The following is a 26347-nucleotide window of genomic DNA, read 5'->3' as shown; positions in this document are numbered from 1 at the left end:
GGGAAACGTGTCGCGTGACGATACGCATACTGTCACATATCCTCGCATACCCCGGATTCCATCGGATGCCCGCGATGCCTGACGAAGCATTCTGCAATATTTATAGCGGCGCCAAACCTACCAACGCTAGGAATGCCTCCAGCGAGACCGCGGGCGCGGCGATCCATGGATCGCCAAGCGGGACCAAGGCGGAACCCGGCCGCGCTAACGATCGTCCGCGGGGCCTTCTTGCTCTTTTAGCCGATCGTCGCGAAAAACAGGGCTAGAGGCTCGCCAGTTTCTACGGGAAATAAAACTGAGTCAAAATTTATGGGCTTTCTCGTTGCTTTTGGATCTTTACGTTCCGACTCCAACTCGTGAGCCAAAAACAAAATGTCTCATTTTTGTATGATCGTTGTACAGTTTATAGTACTTTTGCTACATGAGATCATTCAGAACGTGTGTAAATACAATATATATATAACTAAAGACATTTCTACATCATTTAATAAATACTATTATTATTATTATTATTATTATTATTATTATTATTATTATTATTATTATTGCTACTATTATTGTGACACAAGACATCTTGACTAGTTAAATACGTCATGACGGTCGTGTGTAGGTTTAGCGTAGGCTCTGTTCTGTATTTTATTTCGAACGATTCAAGCTGGACTGATGACGATGGGCTCGATTGCGATGTAGAAAACGATACATTTCAGACAGAAATAATGCGCGCGTAACGTCAGTAGCATATTTCGTTCGAGCGATGAGCGTAAAAGTTTCATTCATTGTGTTCTTGCAATTTTCTTCCAGTCAGATATCGTACTATTATTTTCTTAAAAGCTATAATCCTACATTATTATTGTCATCATCATGATTATTATCATCATCGTTACGCAATAAACATTGCATTCCAATAAAAGACCATTATTAGCGAAAGCATGAAATCTCGATCTCGCAGCGGAAAACACAATTACACTTTTATTCGTGCCAGCCAACATCGAACGAGAAGCAATTAGAGAACATTATCGTACACGTGAAAGTGTATAAAGGTCCGTTCACGTTTGACGTTGATGAGTTAACAAGCTTCAACCTCTGATATCTCTGAAACAAATCGTCACTTAATTCGAAAAATTACATCTTAACGTTTGGCTTGAACAACAGTTTTAAAAGACGTGGTGTCCGAATATGGGGCGAATTTTTGGGTTACTCCTTCGCGTTGGAAGAGTAAAGTGAGAAATGGCGTGTACGTTAACGGTTGGTGCGCAACCGCGCCGGGTCGGCAAACTCGGCTGGGAAACGCGTTCAGTTCTTTTTCACGGATTCTGTAATTAATTAGACCATGCAACGCGAGAGCGCGCCCGATGATCACACGCTGTCTGCTCCGCGAGATGACGAGACTTTTGTTTACGAGACGAAAGCGATCCCACAACCGTCCGGAACGATTGCGTCCGCTCGGATCGGCGAGCATGCTCTCCTTGGTCTTTTTGCGGCGGATCTCGGAATCGTCGGTCAAACCGGGCTCTGTAATTTTCCACGACCTTTCTCCTGTTCGCGGTTCACGTGCTCTTCGCGTTTTATTTTCTGCCGGGGCAGCGCACGAGCCGGATTATCCGTTTCCACCCCGGCGGAACGCTTCGAACGGGTGACTCTCGATTCTCTCGGTAACGATTTGACGACGCGGCGCACAGTGACTCGATATCGCCCGGGTGTTCGGGAAAAAAATTATATCTTCTAAACTAATTAATTTTCCACCTAAGTACTTTAATAACTGTTTAAAGAGAATGCAAAGATGAATCGATTTGTACATAAATAATACACAGTTATCTTACAAGAATTGTTGATTTGTTGAGCAAAGAAATCTTTTATCGACATTTAGCATAGTAATCTGTTAGAAATTGTGTACAGAGTAATTTTTATTCGAAACTTTTTATTATGAATTACCGGATAGTCGGTACGTTAAGTATACATCTAGATATGCACAGATATTGTATTTCTCAACGATATGGCATTGAACACACTTCTAAAAAGTATAATTACAATTATATCGGGTAGCTTCGTCAAGAAAATTTGTTATGGTAATGTAGAAGAAGGTGTAAGAAATAGTTTTCTATTGAGATTCCAAGACACGTTTTATTATTATTGAAAAAAGTTGGTTTAAAGATATTCAACGTATACATCAGGTTCTTAATAGATACGTTTGATACCTTCAATTAAATAATCCATTTACATGGCAGCATAACAGGCAAATGTTTGAGAACGTGTTTCCTGGATGTTAAGGGTTACTTTTTTGTTTCTTTTTTAATTTTTTTTTTTTATTTTGTATATGGAAGATTCTGGATTGCGATTATGTTTTAAAGAAAGAATAAAAAAGGTATTGATTTTCGATTTCTGTTCCATTGTTCGAATCACCGTACGACACGGCGTCTCTCGCCTCACCGGCCGAAGATTACCGGCTTATGTAATAGGGCATCCGCGGCGGCCTGTGATTATTGGTAAGTTTACGTGTAACGCGAATCGACTTCTCGCCGCGGCACGGCGCGGTGTGCCGGTAATTACGGTGCCCAGCTCGAGGAAGAGTTCGAAACCGCAAGATCGCGACTGGATTTCCTACGTACAGTTCGATCCCCAGGCAGTCGTAGCCGGCGACCGGTTCGTACGATGGAGCCGCGAAACGATTATCCGGTTGCACAATTTTATTAATACGCCACGGAGCGGCGGCGTAACGGCGCTGAGTAACTGGCTATTACTACCGAATTAAAATCTCCATTAGCCGCGGGAGCCGCGAGGAACGCGATAGAATAGGTACCCCGAAAACGGCGAAAACCAATGATCTCCGCCGATTGAACGGTCGATCGCGAATTCTTCTCCCGCCGTTATTAAATCTCTCCTAACTGCTCGTAGAATTGTACTATCATTCAACTTCTCGCGTTCCAACTCGCTCGCGATCAAATAACTCGCTTACAAATGAACAATTTCAATTTTCTTGAGCGGTTAGAAAATTTACAACAATACCAAATGATTTTCCCGCCATTTCACGATCGTACCGTGTCGATCGGGAGCTATGAAGACGACATTTATTTGACGATAGGCCATATACGATCTCGAACAGATACAGGATGTCCGGTGGCACGTGCGACCCACTTCAGAAATAGATTCTACACGTGAAGACAATAAAAGCAGTTCATATAAACATATGCTTTATTTGACATCGTTTTTCCGTTGTGATGAGTTTCTCTTTTAACGCACTGCTTTTGCTTACATTAACGAAAACTCGACTTAAGCCGAAAACAATGTCGGATAAAACGTATGTTCGTGTGAACCTTTTTTATTGTTTTCATGCGTAGAATCGATTCCTGAAAGGACTCCACATGCTACAGGACACGCTGTATATGTGTACGCACTCTAAAATATCATAACTTTTTTTCAAAACCAGACTAAATGACTTGTATTCTTTTTAGATGGCTAAAATGCTTTTTTTTTTTAATTTTGCTACTATATATATGCTATCATACGCATATGTATATAATACAAAAAAAAAAATAAAAACTCTTGAGTTTTAACTTCTTCATATGAATTTACAACGATAACTTATAAAATGTATTTTGCGATTTCTAATAACCTATATGCATGCTGAAAACTTCATCGAAGCTATTCGAATTGTACAGCTAACGTTTCTCAAAAGTGTGATGCGCGAACGATCAGTAGTAACTTCTGGCGGATCAACGCCAAGGTAAACGAGAGGAACGCAGCAGGTGGCTCACCGGGGCCGTTCAATTAGACGAATCGATTTCAACGCGCGCGGCAAGTGAACTAGGTGGATAACACGGGGATAATGAACGGGAACCGTGCTTGCGTGCTGAAAAAGTTTCTCACAGCGCTGCGTAATCGAGCATCATCGCGGTGTTCTTGCTATCGTTGAGAACGGAGCGCGCACGTGCGCGTGCGAAAGTGCCGCGACTCGGATTTCGCTGGCTCTCTAGATCTCGTTGAGGATCGTCGGATCCTCTCCTCGGACACTGACGCAGCCGTCGAGAGAAACGCCGAGAAACTGTTATTTTCAGGTCGCGCCTGCGCGACACTGTTCGGAACCGTTTTTTACGTGTCGAATACAATAGGCCTCGCGAGAAGTGTCACGACCGCTCGGGAGTGGAGTAGACGGAACGCTTTTCCGACCACATTTCTTCCGAAACGTTGCAACGCTGACCGCAGGTTTCCGACATCGACGACCCACGTCATCGCAACGATTTACACGGTCAGTCGCGTGACCCATTGTTCTCGATCCACTGTCGTTTTCATGCAGGTCCTTAAAGTCCAACCTCACTTCCTCGCATTTGAGCTTCAAACTCTGGTGGAGACTGGGCAACATTCCTTTCGACAAGGAGCGGCTAACGATGCCTTGACAAACCCTCCGTTGGCAGAGGTTATGCTGTATTGTAGCATTATGACTCCTCGAAATTATTTCTGACACGTAGCGTTTACGTAGTGTTGTTTGTGTTTATAAAGACCAGATTGCTGATGTCTTTCTTTCATCACTGCTTTAACATCGCCGAAGGAGCTCCGTCGAACAGAAATACAATAACTATCGCTTTTATTCTGTTAGAATAGCTGTTTTAGCTTATAACTGTAAACACGATATGTGTCGATATGGTAGGACACGATAGGTATTTAATTACGTTAACGACGTCGACACCTATGTAGAGATACAATTACTATATTAAGAATTCCAGAATGTTCTCTTCTGGGAACCACCGACTCTGTTTAGCTATGTAAGATCATTCTTGTATAGAGAACGTGTACGTAACGGTCACATTGTTAATATATATATATACCAAAATCCACTGCCTGGTTATTTAACTAATTATAACATATTCTATATCCCGGGGCAAACAGGTTGCCATCCACGACACACGTATTTGGTAATCCAGAATAGATCTATTTAGGGTAATGGAGCCAGTTACCATGGGGTGACCAATTACTGTACTTTTTGTTTATTTACAAGTATAATTTACTTTATATCTGTTATATAGGACGCATCGATTTATTTTAATTTAAATTCGATTAATTATTTATTCGTTAAGGTCTAATATGTAAAAGAAAGTAAAGTGTATTAAGATTACACAGAAACAAAACAGTAATTATGTACTTGAATTGTCGTCTTTAGTGTCAATCTCAATAGTTTATTCACTGTGCTCAGTCACTGAACCTATTTTCTATTCAATACTATTTTTACCAAGAGTTAAAGAACATCTTTGAATAATTTCCAACAAAAATTGTTCTCTGTATTCTACGTTTTCTACGTAATCGTTTCTCGACTTTTATCGAATTCGAAAATATCGAATTTTTACAAACAAAATTTGTCTAACTTTATCAAATCGAAAAGACGAAAAAATACAAATAGTACCCTTTCCAAAACAAAAAAAAAGTAAACCATTATATTGATAAAACTCGTTCAAATGACACAGAAACAATAGTATGATCGACATTATGGATAACTGCATCTTGTAGAAGGATGCGGCTTCTCAATTTGGTCACCGGTGAAACGAAAAAACGCAGGTCGGCCGTAGAAAAGGTGAAACCTCGTTGCGTTCCATTTTTCGCGGGAGGGCCGCGCCAATTCCGGCAGACGTGGGCGAAAAGGAAACGAAATCGTAGGCGAGGTGGTTAATTGGAATCGAACTGGAGTACCGTCCGGGTTTCGTAAGACACGTGTCCCACGGACCCGGCGAACAATATCCGCTGTTGCAAAAGAGCAAATCGTTCTCCGCCGCTGCGGAATCCCCCGATAGCGAAGGGATAGCGGGGAACGTAGCTTGGAACGATTTCATCGGGGCGTGTTTCGCGCGGCGTTCACGGGCGAGAAGGTTGGACAACGCCCGACGGAAAAACAATGGCGGCTAACGGTGTATGAAACCGAGCGACAATATCTCCGCGACTAATGGAGCGGTCGCATTACGCCACGCGAACTGATTTCGAGATAACGCAGGCCACGCAGGTCGGTTTCGCGGCTGCGGGATCTGTCTGGCGACGTAGGCAGAGACAATCGGCCGGTATCGTAAATCATATCGCGCGTTCGTTCGACGTCGCGACGACGCCAGACGCGCGAACTCGGAGGCGTAGGCGTTCCATCCGCCGCGAAAAATCGGTGACCCGCGAGACCAAGACCACCCCGGGAACCCTTGCCGCGTTCCTCGAGATTCAGATTTAACGAGGTACACGCACGGGCTCTAACTCATCGCGCCAAGGATCCTCGTCTCTTCGTTTATTTATGGATAATGCGCGATGTGTCTAGGGTTTCGTCTGCTCTCGCGAGGAGATGAAGAGGGAAAGGGAGAGAGAGAGAGAGGCTCTCGATATCGCAGGGAACGGTTAATCGCAAGCGTGTACGTATTATTATAAACGAACATGCGTGACTCGAGGCAACACGGGCAGTGATGCCTCGTTTGGTCGCCAAGCCGTACGAAAAAGGAAACGACTGACGCGATTGCGACGCGATCCCAACAAGCCTGACATTTGATAATGACGATGGTGGATGGCTATCCGCCATGTCACGGATAATCGTGTTTAAATAATGAAAACACCGCCCCCTGTGTCACCAAATATGGAAAGGGCGTTTGGAGCCTCGAGCATACCTTCGTTACGGATCTCTGCACGGTCTCCGTCCCTACTCTATTATCGGGTGTCACGGAGAACGATAACATACGGATAACATAGCTTTAATGGAAACAAACTTTAATATCTCACTGCGGTTTCTTAGAAATGTATATACATATCTATATCATTATCCCTTTGCTCCTCAGTGGTGATATTAAGGCACCGCAAAAACATTGCTGTATCACGTTCCAAAATAATTTTTACATGATCAAATTCGCGTAGGGTGTTTGAGACATTTTTTTTAAACTTTCATTACAGGCTCAGATAAAAAAGTCAAAAAACGAGAAGTTCTTGTTTTCTTTTGGTCGTTCCAGATAATAACAAAATTAAATAAAATCATTTTCATTTTCTAGTCGACCAGTCTCTCTATGATCCAAATAAAATTCAAGTTATTTAGTCCAGTTTTAACAAAATTATTGCGTTTTAACACTTTGCACTGTAACAACGAGCCAGCCTGGTAATAAAAATTTTATGCCAGATCTACTAAATATGAATACTATTAGTTTCTTCTAACTCGAAATAAAATTTAATTCAAAGACAACACAAGAAACAAAAATTGTCTAGTCATATTAAGGAAAGTATTATAGATGAATAAGTGTTAAACAACACAGAGTTAAAGAAATCATCAAGGGGTTAAAAGACGTTCAAGGGGTTAAAAGACGTACGACAACTTTATTCTGAACCGGTGTATAAAACTCGTTAATACAGTTTAACAAGAATATTTTTAAACAATTTTGGAGTTATCGAAATCTCAACTCGATACTTGTTTTACTTTGTTACTTTCGTTATCGAAAGGACCGTAAGTAGAAAGCTCGACAGAATTTCATACCGCGCTGATTTATGTTCGATTCGCGAATACCATTACCAGCGTAAAAAGGTTTTATTCTTGTCGCGCTGGAAATGCACCCAGCACAAAGAGGCGAGAGAGACCACTAAAATGTTTGCAGCGGCCTCTGTGTTCGTCGCGGGCAGATTATAGGTCGTTCCAAGAGTCCCTTGAAGGTTCGGGACACCGCGTCTCCGGAGAGATAAGCAGGTATCTTTCAGGGGTAATAAACAACCAGGCTAGAATCACCCTCGGAGAGGAGACATCCAACGAGCGGAGAGCGTTGCTCGTGGATATTGAATAACACGCGGCTGTAATTCCGTTTCGTGTAGCCGGTGCGCGGTGGAAGGTGGAACGCTTGTTCTCCGCGGCGGCCTCGTCGCTTTGTGTCGCCGGCCATTATCCTTCCCGCGGGATTCCATCAGCACCCACACTCTCCGGCGCTCGTTCGCAATTACCGCGGCGTACATAGGTTATGCCACGAGCGAGCGTAGCGGCGTGTTGCCGCCTATTACGTTCCCTGTGCCGCGTTATCCATCGATGTCCAAGCGGTGTGGAGCGGTACGGAGCGGAGCGGCGCGGAGCAGCGCAGCGTGCTGTGCCTTCTGCCTTGTACCACGCAGAATACTCTGCCGTGCTTTCCTCTGCTTTCCTGTGCCGTGCCGCGCGCCAATTATCCGGAGAATTTACCGTGGCCAATGCACCGGATATCAGTTCCCCGACTCCGGCGTCCATTATCCTTGGACCTCCAACTGGTTCCACGGTCATCCGCGCAATAACAACAACGGCCAACGACAACAACTGCCGAAGCAACGGCGAAAAATGAAAATCATTCGGGACCAGGAAAAATCGCGACCAAATTGTTCGCCTTTTCCGTTTCCGGGATACTCGATCGAACCGAGTTAAATGTAGTACGACCAACGCGATATCTGCGTTAACGCTTCGTGTACCGCGTTGGTAGTTTATTTATTAATGTATTCTCTACGTGAATAATCCATTGGTATAAGAGGAATTAATGAGTATATATATATATATCGTACATTTTACGACAAACAGCATTGTATAAATCGCTTCTTCATCAATAGAGTATTTAATGTTAAGCGTTTGATATTTCCTCCGACCATTGATTTCCGATCACGAGATATCTCGTGGTAGACACCCGCGACGACATGTCAGTTAAAGGTGAGAAGAAAAGTTGGAGGTTAGAACGGATTTCTTGAAAATAAGCTTGGCAGAGAATTAAGGGTTTTGTCATTTTTTCCAGAATGTTGGGAGATCGTTAGGCACTCGATTATGGTATAACGTTGTTTGTTTAGGCGAGCTAACCATAAAATTTGCGGGAGCATTTCGCCCGAGACCACCGGATGGGATTAACGCGCACCGTTGCTTATTACGAGCGGCGCGGTGCGGCGCGGTAATGCGCGTCCGAGTCTGCGTTCGTCTCGTAAAACGGTCGACACAATGCGCGAACAGAACCAGACCGATCTTTCTTCCTGCGAAAGAACGGTAATAATACGCACGGCAACCGACTATCATTTTTAAATGGCTCGAGGGCTCGATCGGCCAACGTCCGTCCGTATTTGGCTCGGTAAATAACAGTGATCGACGCGCTAAGCCGTCCGCAATGACCGTTCTTCGCGGCGCATTTGTGTACATATCGCGAGCATTAACACGATTTTAGCTCCGAGGGCGAGGCATCCTTCGTTCCCTCCAATAAGTGCATCCCGGCCGGGAGGATAATGGCCAGCCGAAGCGAGTATTGCGTGCGCGGACTTTACGTATTGGCTTTTAGCGCACGGTGCGAGCACAATTTCATTGTCTTGTTAGCCCCGTTCAGGAGATTCACAAGTTCAACGACTGTAATATCAGCCGGATGATTTAGAGGAAGGCGCATGATATGTGCATTTAAGTAGAACGACCTATTTACGAGGAGCTTGCCTGGAATCGTAGTAAATCATATTCAAGCATTGCGCAAAATGCACTCATGTATTCTCCTACACGCCGAATAATGTTATTTCCTATTTCGTTACTCTATTTCGTCTACCGACGAGATACGTGATTTACGTTCTCATCTAGTTTAATTTACTCCAACACTATGCCGTCCGTTGAAATTAATTCACTTGAATTGACTCTAACGTATTTAGCATAAACGGGTTGAATGCCGTACCGTTAATTTCTAATCATTTTGTATACTTTCCAAAAGAATTCACTCTCCCGTTAATGGGACATAAATAAATAAACAAAAGTTGCCGTCCAGCCTGGAGAGCCGAATCGGACTTCGTCGAGGGGACTCCTTTTATTCCGATTAATTAGACCGATCGACCGCTTGATTTCTCTTTTACCCGAAATCTGCTCAAAGCCGAAAGCGAGACGAATCTTTGCGAAATCTTTGCTTCCCGCAACAGAAGGAAATCTCGCGAAGCGTCGCCGTCTTAATCGGCGACGCCACCCAAACTATATCTTTTCCATTACCTAAATCGATCGGATGCTATGAAATTTCAGGTCCACCGTCGAAAGCCACGAACACGCTTTCGCCACAGCCAGTACTAAACGCGGAAGACGATAAGTCGCGAAACCGACGGAGGAGATTGTACCAGTGAGGAAGGTTTCGATCTACGAGTCGGATCGAGCTCCAACACCGGAGATGCGGACAAAGAAGAAGGGGGAATGTAAACAGCATTGTCGTACATTTGGGTAACAAGGCCGACTCGACGGCACGGCGCACCGTCCTTTTACGAAATCGTTCGCCGGGAGTGGAGGCCCTCACGGTTCGCGGATAGCATCGGAGATCCCTTCCCATCGGGTCACGGGGAACGCGCGCGTCCGCTCGCCGACGTTTCGCCGCGACGAGCCTTCGACAAGCAGAACGATATTAAATTATACGAGACTGTTGAGAAATAAACGGTTGCGTTTAGAAACGATCGAGCGAGTCACGAACCGCGAGGGCTCGCCGCGAACGCAGAAACCTTTCCGCGAAGATCCAGCCGGCAGACACACTTCCTGCGACCGCCCAGAGGCGAGATTACACCTCATAACGCTTATACACCGTTTAATCGAGTCTTGTTATTGCAAACGGGACGAGAGATTACGTGTTGCGCGGACAGCTCCGCGGACGTGCATTCTCTTCGCCTTCGAGGGACGAGACGGCGCGGTAGAATGCGCGGGTGCGAGTGGAATCCGACCTTCGACGGTGGTCTCAGGATTTTTCCTCCAAAGGTGGAAGCTCGTATGACGAAGAAGTTATCCGTGAGAACAGCTGAGCGTTGCCACGTGGCCGGGTGCCGCGCAACGGGTATTCAAATCGATCGGAATGCCATCCACGCGACAACCATTCGCGACGCGAGTCCTCGAGAAATTAGAATATCCGAGGCCCGGCACTCGGTGCAAGCTGGCGCCACCGGTATCGGAGATGCCGGCAGTTAACGGGCCAAGATTTCGTTAGCGACTCGATCCGAGGTCACGGCTTGTAATTCACGAGGAGGAGGATCGCGATCGTTCGCTTGCTCGGTAGATCTCTCTCGCGTTCTTTGGATCCTAGGCGAATCGGCGCGTAGGCGCCGCGCTCCTCCGTATCGTCGTCCGCCGCTATCGAGTTAATTTACAGCCGAGACCCGGTTTACGCCCCGTAATTTATCCGCCCCCGATCCGGGCCACGATCCGCAAGTCGCGTCAAAAACTCTCGCTTGGAAATATTGCCGAGATTACGTTCGGCCGGTGTTGGGTGCGGCTTGAGAAAATCTCTCGGAACCGGTCTTATTTTTCATCGGTATGAACGGTCGGTGGCTCGCTCGGTTTTCCGCTATCGTCGCGCCGGGAATCCGCGTCGGAATTGCTTGTTCGTCGGATTGTTCATCGGACGATCAACGGGACAGCCCTTTAGCGGCCGGCTCGATCGTCCTTCGCGTCGCAATCTTGCCAAACGAGGATCCCACGTTCGTTTTATCCTCTCGTTATTCTCGGCGCGTACCGTTCTATCGTGGTCCGCTTCTCGTAACAATGTTGGATATATCGTCCGCGTTCCCTCGACCGAAACAGCCCGTCCACTTCTATCCGTTCGATCTTTTGCTCGTGCTAATCTTTCGCCTCGTTCCGCGGGCTAACTTATCTGTCTTTACGCATCTAGCGACCAATCCTGCTCTTCGCGTAACGTTCCTCGCATTTTACGCGCGACGAATAGGTTGTACGCTCCACCCATGGCAAAAACCATGTAATGCTAAGTAACCCTGTGTCCTCGGTGATGCAGAATTCAAAGCAACGGAGATATGCGTTATCAATTTCTCAGCAGTTCGGTTATTTAAAAATCGCGTCGAAAACGAAGTAGTTGGATACTTAAAAAATATCCTGACATTGTACATCGCTGACAGGGCTACTTCAAAGTACTGTAACTTTGCGCAAAAAGAACGGAGCCAAGTTTCTCTTTTAATTATATTAAACAATTTTTACATGGTCCGTGCATTCGTCCGGACAATTTTTAATACGACTAACATAGCTTCGAGATTACGGCAGCAAAGGTCCAGAAAGACCATCTTAAAAGAGTCGTTCCGAGCTTTTATTTAAAAAGAAAGTCACCGTCCTACCATTACGTTCGCGAAGTTATCTTCAATTAAAGTTGGCCGATTTTTTATTCATAAATGTTCAATGTTATTATCTTTTTGAACAGCGTATATTTATTTTGACGTTAAAGGGAAACAAACCCTGTACATAAAAGATATTATTACCATCATTGTAAGGTAACTGCATTCCCCCGCGTAATGAAGACCAATGCCATTCGAAACCGCCTTCGAGATCGTCTCCGATCGCCGATCTAACCGCGTCCCATCAAGGTTCCAGTTCCAAGACCTTCGACGCGCGTTCAATTAGCCGGTGAGTAACTTTTGAAAATGTTCTCGTCAATTTGCTCGGCAGATTGCCACCGGTTTCCATCAACCGTTCGTTTCAAGGATTGGCTGGATGCACGACGGGGAGGAACTGTCGCAATCCAGCAACACGGTGGGTGGTTTCCGCATGCGAAACGAGCAGATTTGCGAAATCCTGCCACGGTAGCTGAGATAGTCGAACCGAAGCACCTCGAAGAATCGGCAGGCCACACCGGAGAATTAACAACCACGAAATTGGACAGAAGTCAGTCCCGAGTTATTGGTAACTGAAAATTGCACCGAACAGCTGTTGCAATCGTCGAGCGGTATCCCTACTTTAACGCGGCATTTTATCCTATTTTACTCTATTATATTTGAACGCGATCGCCTGTGATCGAATATATTCTTAGCATACAATGTCGGTCGATCTGTTACTTGCCCAGTTGAGCAGCTTTCTCCGTGGCAAAAATAAAGTACACATAAGTAATGTCACTTTTTGGTGGCTGTACAACATTCTATTTTATCTAACATTCAGTCCAGGTTAACACTCGAACTACTGAGCCCGAAACGTGACCAATGTATATTGTATTGTAAAAACGATAAGATTGAATTTATTTGAGCTTACTACAATCTTTGCTATAGCATGTGTTTCGATCAACAAGTTCGTTTTAAAATTTCTGACATTATTATGGTATCTGAAATTGTAAAGAGAAAGATCAGAAATCAATCGTTTCAATTGGTTTGGTAATTCTAGCGTTAATATCAAACTGAACACACTGAATTCGAAATTTATGGGATAATTGATCACATGCACAAACAAGGCGACATTACTTATGGCTATCCGTGATATTTAGATCGAATCGAGAAGTATCTTGAACTTTAGTGCTCCGCCTCATTTTACCAGGTCAGCCCTGCTCTTTAGAACCTCACAGTAAATGTACTGTTAGAGATTCATAAGCAATTATAGTGATAAGATTGACATATTTGCAGGCGATGTTACTAGCTTTTAAACAAGTCATTATAAACTGTTCACCTTATTCCCTGACTATCCGCCATTCGACACGAGTTATGTAAAAATGGGTGTTTGTTCGTCCACGGAACGTGATCAACTTAATTTATTCTGTGATTCGACTGAACATTTTTTGAGGTAAAATAACACGATCCAAGGAGAGCTTTAAGATGATTGTAGCAAATTCTTTGTCAGCCCCTTTTTCCGGAGTCTTCATAGGTACGTACAAGAAAGAACTATACGTTATAATACCTGATGGGGTACGAAAAAAATATAAGTCAACCTATAAAAAGCTGTAGGATCTTGATAACTGAAGAAAAGGAGTTGGCCAAAAAATTTGGCACAATCATCTTAAAATTCTCATTAAACTATGTTCGAACCACTACGCAAAATAAATTAAGTTGATCACGTTCCGTGATTCAGCTTATATAAATAAAATTAATTACACGAAAATTAGAGAAGACTTCGAGAATTGATACGAACCCACGAAATATATGGGCTATCAACCCTCGGCGACGGATATAGACTCGGAGACGGAATTAACAAAGAATGCAGTGAAATAAATGAAAATTTGTGGCAGGCATTAACTTAACGTAAATTTCCTTAAACGGCCCTATTCAAAGCGATATCAAGTATTCCCGACGCCTCTCGATAAGAGCCGCTAACGAGCAGCAGATTTTTCCGAAAGCGGTTCCAAGCGAATTAAGCCAATCCGGCCGTTCGAGGAAGCGTTTTAGAGCGTGTCACCGTATTTGGGGCCCGCCGAGAAGAGAACCGGCGCACTGTGCCGAGAGAGAAAAAACGAGGGCCCCGCGCGCACCCTTGGGGCACACCCTCCGGGCACCGTTCGGGCACCTCGCGGGCACCGCTCGGGCACCACTCGGGGACCGCTCGGGAACCACAGGCGATTTGCTCAGTTTCCGCGTGTACCAGTTATCCAACGACCCGACGCGTTACGTAAACTGACATTTCAGCAGCTAATGTGAACTAGCGGACCAGCGAATTAACCGGCGAGTCACCGACTCGATCCGAGTTCAGTGACAAAATCACTGTTTCAACGACTTCTGCTTGCGCAATCCGCGCAATTCTCGTCCGCATAACGAGCATCGTTTTGTGCGAACACTGTGGAATTCTCTACTAATCGTTTATGCTAATCCGTGCGACTGCCGTTCGTTAGCAATTTTACAGTTTACCGACCGCGAACGGCTTCTTCGAACAGATTTTTCGACGATCTCGCGTCCCGCCGGCAATGGTCGCGTTCGGTCGATTTTCTCAAGGTTTAGACGGAGGTGTGTAAAATACCACCTACAGGTTACACAACACGCAAACTGTTTGAAGCATTTCAATGCGAGTCTGACCGCTATTCTCTTGGTATAGAACCTCGGCGACCCGAACTGACGTATAGATGACAACGGCCGGATAGTTCCGCGCGAAACCGAACCGTTTTCGAGCGGAACGCATTCGGATAATCGAGATCGCGGAGACTGTAAAGAGGGATAAAAAACGAGTCGGTGAAAATGTCACGCTTATGCATTCGGTGACGCAACCGGCCTCTGTGTCGAGGTATTCAAGCGATTTTGAGAACTCGTTTCGCGTACGCGAGCCGCGCTCGCTCGCGGTGCAATCGAAAGTTACAGGTACGAAAGAACGCGCGAACAGGTGGGGAAAGAAAAAAAGTATCGAACACTCACCCACTCTGGATGTGACCGCCAGCAGGAGCAACACGCAGTTCACGATGATCATCTTGATTCTTGGTCTGTGGTGGTCAATCGATCGTACACCGCCTCGACTGGTCTTGTACCGATGCGAAGATGAAAATGTTCCGATCGAAGTACCGGCTCTAGTCGGCGGCTGAAGGGCAGGAGGGCGAAGGGCGCGCGGCGCACATACGCGTAAACCAGCGCAGCTGCGTGCAAACGAATGATCCCTCTCGGTTCTTCTCTACCAATTTTATGCTTGCCGACGAGCCCGATCCCGGCTCAGTGAAGAACACCTCGACGAAAACCTCGAGCAGGACGATATCTTGTTGCCGGCGAATTCGGAAAAAATCCAGCGGGGCCAGCGGAACCAGCAGAACCAGCGGGACCAACGGTCGGAACGGGGAGGAAAGGATGAACGGAGCAGCAGCTTCGGATGTTAGCGCCGTTCAAAGCCGCGAGAGCTCCATCGACGTCGCAAAACATATGCTACGGTCACGAAGAGAGAAAGGTGACTGGGTATACGCAAGGCGTGCTCAATACCTCCTGTCTTCTTGGCATAGTCACCTTTCTAGCAAACCAGCAACAAAGAAGAAGGGAGTGTTGGCTCCGTATACCTCGCGGCCACCACCATTCTCGCGTCCGCCGATCACCGAACGATGGTGGTGGCCGCATCGCCGACGGTGGTGGTGGTCCAGGTGCCTACTGGTGGTGGTGGTTCTTGTTACCAGGTGGTGGTGGTATCACGGTATACCGATCCCCGGTCGCCTTCCACCGACGAAATCCGCCTTCCTTCGATCAAACTTTTTCCAGTTTCCCGTTTCTCGTATCGGTAACCCTGAAACCGTTCTCGGCTTACGCCGCGACCAGAGAAAACTCACTCCTTCCTCTACAAACGAGACGCATCCCGAAGGGTTAAGTTGTCGTTGTCTACGAAAGGTGGCTCGTAAAATCCGCTGAATTATTCCCACCTTGTCTTCTACTGCGACTCCCCCAGGAGTACGGTTCCTGTTCCCAGGGTACTTTGAACGAGCCACTCCGCGATGCCGGCGTTTCGTAAAGTGGACGTCCTACGCGCGTTTGCAATGCCTGTCTACGGTGAATCGGAAAATATGGTTGAATGTCTTCGTTGCACAAACGGATTATCTCCCAGGTTTATATAAAAACTTTATTTTTTTGTTTCTTCGGCCATATAAAATCATCAATATTTGTTCAAATACACGTTAGTCTGACGCAACATGATTATACATCGACGATCAGCTTCGAACGAATGAAAAACCATAGATTCGTTAAGTAACATCCAACTGTCTATGCTTAACGTTAAAATACCATTATGGCTCGAACCGGGAGGCTGAACCGCCCCGAGCGTGCTAAATTCACGTCGATCCTTCGCCGTTCTTTCTTTTTTTTACGAGAGAACCGAGTCTCAGGAAAACTGTCGTTAAGATTCCAGTCGCGGAGAAACAAAACTGCAACAGATTGCCACGTATCGAACACGCTCGAGGTTGTCCAGCCCCTCGAAGCGTAACGTTTTGGTACCCTTCTCTTACTCTTTCTCTTCTTTCGCGAGTGTAATACCTTTGTTCGGAGGTGAAGCGTTCTTCGGTTTTGCACAGTCCCGCACCTAATTAAATTCGTGGTTGGCGAAGAATACGCAGGAAAAAAGAGGGCAAGCGCTTTGTGTGTTTCCGTGGCGATGTTCGCCGGTCGTGAAAAAGTCGCGACTGCGTGCACGGTTGCCGCACGGTGAACAGTGAAAAAATAATTATATGTATACATACATGATTCCTCGCGTTCCAGCGAGGGAAAAACATTCGATTGGAAAAGATTCTTCGTTCCTGCTGACCCTTCGGGCATGATACGAAATTAGGGGTACGATAAAAAATAGAAGATTTCACGTAACATCGATTATCGGGTGTACAGAAAGAAAGTCGTTGCGAGTACTGTAATGAACCCATTTTTCAGTCGTTTGCGGGTATTCGTGCAGTGTGCATCAATATTGCCAAATGTGTGTGAACGTGCATCGTTTATGGCACATTACCTTTAAAGAATATTCCGTAAGGTATCCGCGTGATATAGCGGAATACGGGGGACGATAACGGCAACGTTTAGGAAGATCAAAGATGCTGGAACTTTCTTTTTGTACAGTCGATAGATCGCGGCTTCGCGGTCGCCGAAAATGCCGTTTACGGAATTACGAAATCTTTTTTGAATTCTTTCTCCGATGATTACGAATATATCACATGATAATTACGAACGTATCACATACACGCGTATATAATATGTACATCATCGTTCTGTTTGCTTGCGTCGCGTAGCGCCGCGATAAACACAAACGTACGATGCATCGAGTTTACCTAGGCGAATCATTTGCTTTCCCTTCGGTCGTACCAATGTAAATGAACGTGAACGACTAGACGTACTTGCGATATTGTCACAAGTAATTTCTTATTTCCTCTTAAAGGTCTCCCGAGAGCTCGTTAAAATGTGTAACGGAACCGACGAAATCTACAAGATCGATCGCGCTGCACACGCGTCCCGACAGAACGCGAGCGAACAGAACAAAATCAACGCGAACGTTCCCGCGTAGAGAGTAGCAATACGTAAAACCTTGGAATACCTTCTACACGTACATGATTACAACTTACGAATAGCCTGTGCCCCGAATACATAGCGAAATCTACGAACGACGCGCACGCGGTGCGTGGTGCGCGTCGAGAAACAAACGAGACGTCTGCGATCGGTAGACCCGTCCACCAATTTCCACCCGTGATAACTGATACCGCAAACCAGACGAACCTGTACCTTTTCCAAAACTCGCAAGACCAATAATACCGCTTTACCTACCGGCAAACTGATCGTCCAACTTCTCAACGACCGTGCCCCGCGTTAACACGTCCCGATCGTTTTCTTTTAAATCATACCCCGAACGACTCGTTGCTTCATAGCCTGCAATTGCCACAGAAAAATTCCTTCGGATATCCTTGGCACTCGATCGTTGATATTTTAAAGACCACTGGCCACTTCACTAGCCACCGATAGATAAAACGATACCACCCCTTGCAAAAAGCATTCGATCCGGTACACCGACCGTCATTCGTCAGTACTAATCGTATATCCGACGCGGAAAATATTTTCATTAACGCTAACGATAAAGATAAATATAAATACAATGATAAAACTTGCTATATATAAAAAAATCTGAATATAAAAATAATTTCATAAGGTACAGGACGAGAACTAGTCGAAATGGTTCGAACGCTTTGTCATGCCACTTAAAACTTTTTCTAACTTTCACTATACAACACTATTTTGCGCATACAATACCTTAGCTACCGGATGAAAACAGGCTCTCGATTCCGAATGGCGTGATTACCGGTAAGTAAGGTGTTGTCATACGGGAAAATAAATCCTTCAACGATAACAATTCACGATTCCGATCGAATAGTTTCTGTCAGGGGTAGTACTAGTAACCGTCTATGCGTATCTTATCCTAAGAAATATTTAAAACTGTACAATCAGCGTAATCAAGAGAGTGTAAAAGTCGACGTGGAAAGTATAAAGAAACGATTCCCAAAAGCTCTCAGACAGTCCAGGATAGCGAGCCGCGCTTTCTCAGTTATTCTTTAGTTTCATGCGCGAACGAATCCCTGTCCCTGAGATACGTATAAAATCATCGTTTCAATGACAGAGACAAAGTAAGCGTCCGATAGAATTTCTGCTTTGCAGTTCGTGTAGCTCGCGTAGCTACGGAAAACCGGTTTTTTCCAAAAAAAATCTTGAACAACTCGGACAAATTTCTGTTTGTTCGTTCGTTTTTATACTTTGCTCGTTTTGTTCTTTTCTTGCTTTTTTTCATTTATTTAATAACTATGGAACGATTCGTATGTACATCAATTGAACACGGCGATCGCGCGACCAGACGTCGCGGCCCGATTTCGAATTTGAACAATATTATAAGGTATCCTATCAATATTTTGTACAAAATTCATTTGCGAATACGTAAAAGCGCCGGGCCTCGCCATTCCTCGCGAATGAAAGACCATCTTGATTCGCTGCCCGACAAATCTCTAACCTTACAACGTTGCCAAAGTGTTCCCTATACATTTGGAATTAGCCGCCCGCATCGGCGCGCGGGTGCGCGTAGGTAGAGCACTCTGCTCTAACAGCAGTTTCTGAGCCGCTATCGCGTCAAGACTATATATAGGATGCTCGTTCTCGAGGGTGGATAACTGCGTAACTGATAAAATATCTCGTATAATTCTAATTACTAACTAATTCAATTTGCCTATACTTCTTGCGCAAGTTGCTTACAGAGTCTTTAAACAGAACAGGGTCAAGCCTCATATTGGATCGTAACAACGGCATGTAGCCGAAAACGGCCACGAACGTATTCATGCACGTCTGCCGTTGTATAAAATGATCTGGATCGTTCCAGGGAGATCTGGAAATCATAACAACGCTCTGCTGTTACTTCGATATTGATTCGCCGCGTTTTCTGCCACAACTTAGTTAAATTATCCTCCTTATTATTTTATTCATGCGAATAAAAACGCTTTACCTACCGGACACCAATTAATACTATTTTCTTCAAACGTATGTACCACTGTACTGTATCAGAGGGTAGTTTATGAAACATTGATTCCGGCAGGTAATGCAATAAATAGTTTGCAAACGGTATAGACAAAAGACTTACCTAATTCCTGCCACTGTAGTATCTTTATACAATTTCCGTTGCGTCACTTTGATCGGTGGTCTCCGAGTAACGTGACTTACTAAAAAATTCATAAGTATGTCTTCGCAGTTCTGCGACTGCTCGACAGTCTTGTGAAGCGTCGAGCTCAGTAATTCGGTGTACAACGTATTGTAATAACGATGGTAAAAAGCGGCACCAGTCAATATTATACTATAGTCATTTGTCCACTTGCTTGTGTAACCCCATGACCGCTAATAAACAAAAATTAAGAAGAAACATACAGTATATGTACATAGGTGTTGTACAGCTGTACCAGTGCTCGTAGCAGATGTCTTTTAAAGTTTTCGTTACCTTCGAGTCGTCCCAGTAATGCGATCTAGCTGGATAGCCGACAATTCGATCAGGAAACGATTTCCAAACCGTAAATGCAAAATCAATTTCATCGGTGTTGAGTGTGGCATCTTCATCTAGCGATAATATGGCACTAGTTTTGATTAACGGATGAGGATAGAAACGTTGGGATATACCATCGACCGAGACGAAGTGTATCGTCGCTTTGATCCCTTGCCAACGCGGCCTTCTCGGTAGCGGAATATCCGAATTCCACATTAATATAATCTGAAGCAGACAAAACCGAATAATTATCTGACCTCCGAGACAAAGTATTCGAATATGTGCTTCCGTACTCACCCTATCTAGGTATTTGCTTTTCGCGACGCTTTTAAGCAGACGATAAAGTACGGCAGTAGACCCTAACTGCGAGTAAATTATGGCAGTAAAAGTGTTACCCGGATTGCTCTTCGAAAACGGAAGTTCCTGCTGACTGTCGGCAAATTGCGGTAATATCGCTAATGCGCCAGGACTAGTATTCCAAACGAGTTTCTCTCGAGTACCTTCCCATGGCAAACGCTCCCGTATGTTCTGAAAGTTATTGATTGATAAGACGACGACCTACATGCACGTATTGCTGATCACTTTATCACTTTAATTAAATACCTCAAATACGGTAAATACGATTTTTTCTATCGAAGAGAAATATCTCTCCCACAAGAATTGTGTCTGCTGCCGTAATTTAAGTATCTGTATATTGGACACAGATCGCACTATATCTGGAATCTGGAATACAGAATTTTTCACGTTAAACAAAGAATTTCTTTTATTCTATTTCCTACTTATTAGACAGACTGTAAGTACAATAGACTCTCTTTTATGTGATCAATTAATATTACTTGTAAAGAACTGACACGACTTTGCTTTAGCTAAAAAATTACACATAACTAATAAATACGTTGAACAAATATATTTCTTATTTCATTTAAAACTTCCATATATGTATATCAATCAGATTAATCAGTAATTCATTTATCCGGCTAGGGATTCCATAGCCATCAGTTAAGTAGTGTACTGTACAGAAAATTCCCTAAACATAAGAGAAAGACTTTATCTGGATTTTTTAGTAGTTCATCGTATAATATATCTCGCTTACTTGAAGTAACAGTCTTTCGTCTGAAAATATAGCGGCTTGCGTCCAATCAATACGTTCGTGAAAAGGAAGCGCCCAGCCATTACTTAGAATAACTGGAATGCACCCAGCCCTTAAAGCTTCTAAAAAACGAAAACTACCAAGTCTCCTTCCTCGTGGCACCAGGCAAAAGGTAGCATTCATCAACAAAATTTCATAATCGTACCTGATAAGGCAAATAATGCATTCAAGGTTTTGCCGACAAGCACAATAATCTTAATCCAAGAAAAATCATACTAACATATCGTATTCCTGATTATCCTGTTGACAATGTTCGTCTTGAAATTCTCTCCATGCTTTCCCGTGTCGACACGTTGTGACAAATACCAAGTCCTTGCCATTGTGTAAATGATAGAGAGCATTTCTAGTCTCGGAACCTATACCATGTACGTATCTTTTTCCCTTGAAAGCCGCCACGTATTTCTTGTTATTTGGAAAGTTGTTTTCTGGTGCTTGGCCCGGTTCTCCGCCGCGTTCCGGATGTTGTTTTCCAAACAGCGGTATCGACACATCGAAGTTTGGTCTGTGTCTGAAGATGGACATGCTAGCTTTCGCGAGCATAGCGAAACCTAGATCGAAGGTCAGAGAATCTTCTGCATAATCAGGCCATGTTCCAGAATATAAATTAAATATCAAATGATTCCTTCCATTGTTCCAATAAGGTAACCGCATTAATTTCGCGGGAAGATTGTGTACAAATTCCGTCGACAACGGATCTCTATCCAATGTGTCTAGAGCTAACACAAATATACATGCTCTGGTTGGATCCGATGTGTAGTATCTCGATTCCGTAATAACATTTAATATTTTTTGGTATAGCGGGCTTATCACATCCTCCACTGGATAGACATACACGGTGAAGCCGTTCTTGCATCTGGTGAAGTCAAAACAAGTCTCCATACGACATTGTCTCGCACGTTGCGATACTAGAGAGATTCCGTTTGATGTCCTTAAATCCTTGTCATAAAACTCTTCGTTTAGACTTAAATATGAAGGCAATCGCTCGTAAGGCAACTGAGATCTGCCTGCCAGCTTCTCGCTTTTTAACCGGTAACCACCAAAGTAACAGTAACCAAGAAACGCACATGTCACAAATAATAATAAATAGCGCTTCTTGGCTTGCATTTTCAATGCAATCAGGTTACACACAAATATATACGAATGCTACACATTATTTCTCATGCATATATAGTACGTGCATTTAATCATAAATGCATCCTTGAGAATTTCTTGGTTGTTTGTTCTTACAGACAGAGGAATGAAGACTTACTCCAAAATGGAATTGATTTCATTCCTAAAAATTGCTGAAACAAAATAAACATAAAATTTTAGTATTTCTAAAATTAATAAATAAGCACAACACATTTCACTGGTGGTAAGGCAAAGCAATTTGTCTTAAAACCATTCAATACGTTTGGGACTCCTGCTTTGTTGAGTATTCATTTTGAAAAGGAAAAATCCTTTTCATGCACTTACAGGGAAGACATGAATTGAACTATTTAAGAAAATGCCATACATATTGCTTCACCTTGTAATCACCGGGATTCACTTGAAAATTGCGTGTATATCCCGTTGAATCGCACGATACTACTGTAATATCTTTATTTATTTAATGACGTATCTATAAAAATATTAACGATAAGGGGCCATATAAGATGTGAGAGTAGTTAGTTACCTTCGAATTTGGCTGATTCAATATTGCCTATGAACAGGAACGTTTCGAGAGGTTCGATCATTATAAAATACATGGCAAAAGATGTGACACATCCACGGGGAACTGAACTTCTATAATTCTATTTATATAGTTACATTATGGTTTACAACATGTCAAAACCTAAATGACAGATTGTAAACGGTCGATGGACGCCTGTCGAGAAAAGTTAACCTATACGCGAATTATCTCGGACGTTGCACAAGAAAGCCAACAACGTCGAACATGTCGAAGTCGAAGTTAAAGTTCGATGAGACGACGATAAACGATAGCTCATACTTATTCAGGACAATGTGTTTTCCTGATCTGAACACCGCACAGCAAACGAACTATTTCCCTTTAGGTTAGTTCTGACGTACATCGGATTCGCAGAACTCGCCGGCGTTATTACGCCCATACGCATTTTCGGTCGGCGTGACCACACGCGCGTGACATCGATCGGTAAACGCCTCCAAGTGCAAAATCATTGCACGCAGCGCATTAAATAATTGGTTTAAAAAGCAACGCGAGTTATGCAATGACGTTGGAACGATTAGACTGGCAAATCGCTTATTGGTTACTTCATGCCAACCTCTCGAGTGCTCCCGAGCCTCGGGGGACGTTTCGTCCTCTTTGTATCTGTGCGACGTGCGTTCTGTGCATGAGACATCGTCGTTCAACACACTTATACAAATCTAAACAAAACTGCCGATCAAGGTTATCCTGCTACCTAGCGGTAGACCGATAAAGCTTTCGAGCCGTTTCAGCCGCTTCGATTAAATTTATTAAAAGCACACAATTTTTTTTTATTGCAAATCAATACTCTAAAAGGAAACCGCGTAGCTTAGCTCAAGTCTTACGCAATATTGGTTCTGCATTAAGAGCGATACCGCCTCCTTCAATGGAGTCTTTATCAAAATAAAGACATAAAATTCTAATCAGGACCGTTACGTTTAAACGCTTCTACGTATAAAACAAAATGTCTTTATAATTAAGAACTCACTTTGTATCCAATTCTTTCATGTATGCAATATTCTTTGCCCAACAACGTTTTTCTAGAAATAACCAATTTAGAACAGATGGAGTAAATACAGAGTTTCTCCTTTACTACAAAATCAAGAAAATTCGATGCCACTTTGCTTGATATTCCTTTGTTATTCGATGCACTTTTCTGTACGAGCACCTTCTTCACACTGGTTCACTCGTTAAGTTACAGTGATGAACTGTCTTCGCGGCAAGTAGATATTATCTTGCAGTTACAAAAACAAGGATACGACACCTTGATCGCTGATCTTATGACTGTTTTTCTAAGAATTTTTGCGCCATCTGCTCTCTCTGTATAAACGTTTTCCATGCAAATTTTCACTGCTAGGCATTGCGCAACCTTTTAGAAAAACAATTTCGAACGATGGCAACCCGTTAACCGGAAAAAGACTAGTTAACTTGCTAATTATACTAAATCCATTTCTTTTATTTAGCATTTTATGATTACACAAACATTTCTATCAAATTGCTTTATAATATTCAAAATATTTTAACTAATATTATGTTTATTAGTAACAGTTGAATTTTGTCACAGGTCTTGTCACACATCTTTAACCGACTCCGCTTAACTTTTTGTGATAGAAAGATCTTCTGGTTAGTGATTATTTATAGTAGAGTGTTATGACATTTTTTTAGTTTCTCATGAATCATGCATTGAAATGTTGTTTTCTCAATATGCTTCAGACTACGTGATTGACTACAAATGTGACAGAAATACTAGGTTACTACATGACCATTTTCATAGAAAGAGATAATAATATATTCTTTTGAAATATTATATCTCATTATGACATTGAATTTTTATTCATAGAGTCGATTATTATATACAGAATTTTATATCATCTATTTTACAACATTAAAAATTATGACTACAAAATCTACAATAACAATATTTATTATTTAATAAAACATTATTTAATCTTTGTTTTCAAGTACAATATGATCTAAAGCATTGTTGTTTATTCTTTTACTAAAAATAGGTGTTATTTCTTTCTCTCCATCATAAATCTTTAGAGGAGCATCAGGCTTTTTCATCCCGTTTAGTCGAGACCTATTCATCCTCTTTGATGTGTCTGAATATAATTTTAATTCCTGACCTGCCACAACTGGTGGTGGTCTAATTTTTTTCAAATATTCTGCTGCTATCTGTGCGCTTTCTAATTTAATCATTGCACTCCTAAAATAAATAGTTATAAAATCTTATAAACTGTTATTGCAAAGAAATTTGTATAATAATATAGAAATATAACAAAGAATACCTAAGATACGGTGAATATGCTTTCAACAATTTACCAGAAACAAAACCAGGGATAGATTCTTTTAAGTCTCGAAGTTTAGTGCCACACTTGATATTCGATGCGAACAGCCTGTAAGAAATGTAACATTTTAAGAAATCGTAGATAATAACAGAAACAAAAGAAAAACTTACGTTCTTGTTACTTTTTTTTCTGATTTTATTTTAGGATAAACAAGCTTTTTTCTCATCATTTTTGGTTTCAAACTTTTGATTTCTGTGATCGCAGATGCTATGATCACACGTCTACCATTTACTCGTGCATTCTTGGAGGCCTCCAAATTTTTCAATTTTTCTTCAATACTGGGAAATATTACGTAGCAATATCTACTGGCTTGTCGAAGAAGCTCTATTTTAAATTCACCGTTAAAAAATTTTGCCACATCTTGTTCTGATCGTATTCGGTGCGGCAGACGAATATAGAGAGCTCTCTCTTTCTGCTGTATTCTTCGCTTTACTTTCTTCGTTAAAGGCATTTTTCAAATTTGAAAGAAATTTTATCTTTCTGTAGTCGTATTTCAGTTTTCAAATGACAATGATTATGTTTACATTGCAGCAACCACGTTCAAACAGTTACGTTTTAGGTTATATTTATACTCGCGGTGCTAAAAAGCTACGTAAATACAACACGCGTGCAATTCTTCATGTGCGCAATCGAGTTTTCACAGTCACAGAGTACTACATCAGAGGTGAAACTTTCGCCATTCATATTTGATCTTTACGTTCTCAAATTGAGTGACCTTGAAAACTAGCATACAGAGAGCGTTGTCGCTGATGGAACGAAAGAGGTGGAAAATGAGAACTTTAAAAAACGCGGCAATATTTGAAATGTAATATTATATATGTATATTAAAACAAAATTTTCTCACATTTTTCCGTATTGTAAATCATTTGGTTATTACTTCAAACGGTACAAATTTCTATACATTGTTTCTATATGCATGTACACTTCTTGTCATGATTTTATAAAAATACATGTGTATACCTTTGTTAATTAAGTGTTTTAATTGCTTGTTCAAAAATTAGAGAAAATGGTTGGGTCAACTTACAGACACAGGCGCACTAGTATTG

The 26347-nt window shown here is 42.9% G+C and overlaps 3 protein-coding genes across 7 annotated transcripts in view; all 3 read right to left on the bottom strand.

The window, feature by feature from the left end:
• Positions 1-15772, bottom strand: part of Cda5 (Chitin deacetylase-like 5) — an 83019-nt gene extending 67247 nt beyond the window's left edge. For 3 of the 4 annotated variants that reach the window (XM_078182102.1, XM_078182101.1, XM_078182103.1), the window contains exons 1-2: positions 15598-15772; positions 15025-15519 (exon numbers count right to left, since the gene is read on the bottom strand). In XM_078182102.1, coding sequence (XP_078038228.1) covers positions 15025-15076 — 52 coding nt within the window. In that variant the 5' untranslated portion in view covers positions 15077-15519; positions 15598-15772. Of the gene's footprint in view, positions 1-12186; positions 12320-15024; positions 15520-15597 lie in introns of those variants that run through there. The other variant, XM_078182105.1, reaches the window with a different exon arrangement.
• Positions 15773-16184: 412 nt separating this feature from the next.
• Positions 16185-23894, bottom strand: Ttv (exostosin glycosyltransferase 1 ttv). Of its 2 annotated transcripts, XM_078182106.1 has the most exons (9): positions 22924-23894; positions 21490-22552; positions 21213-21414; positions 20723-20842; positions 20417-20647; positions 20078-20344; positions 19727-19977; positions 19345-19474; positions 16185-19270 (listed from the first exon to the last, which is right to left on the bottom strand). In XM_078182106.1, exons 2-9 carry the CDS (start codon positions 22371-22373, stop codon positions 19214-19216), a joined length of 2142 nt encoding a protein of 713 aa, XP_078038232.1. In that variant the 5' UTR covers positions 22374-22552; positions 22924-23894; the 3' UTR covers positions 16185-19213. The 2 variants fall into 2 exon arrangements, with proteins under 2 accessions (XP_078038232.1, XP_078038233.1); XM_078182107.1 differs by having other exon boundaries at positions 16185-19474; positions 22924-23893.
• A 587-nt stretch (positions 23895-24481) lies between these two features.
• Positions 24482-26047, bottom strand: LOC144471116 (uncharacterized). The gene is made up of 3 exons (XM_078182870.1): positions 25412-26047; positions 25242-25349; positions 24482-25159 (listed from the first exon to the last, which is right to left on the bottom strand). Exons 1-3 carry the CDS (start codon positions 25750-25752, stop codon positions 24898-24900), a joined length of 711 nt encoding a protein of 236 aa, XP_078038996.1. The 5' UTR covers positions 25753-26047; the 3' UTR covers positions 24482-24897.
• Between the last annotated feature and the right edge of the window lie 300 nt (positions 26048-26347).

Source organism: Augochlora pura, chromosome 6, assembly GCF_028453695.1.
Source record: "Augochlora pura isolate Apur16 chromosome 6, APUR_v2.2.1, whole genome shotgun sequence".
NCBI classification, from domain to species: Eukaryota; Metazoa; Arthropoda; class Insecta; order Hymenoptera; family Halictidae; genus Augochlora; species Augochlora pura.
The sequence above is the reverse complement of the archived record's forward strand: the minus strand, read 5'-3'. Positions and strand labels throughout refer to the sequence as shown.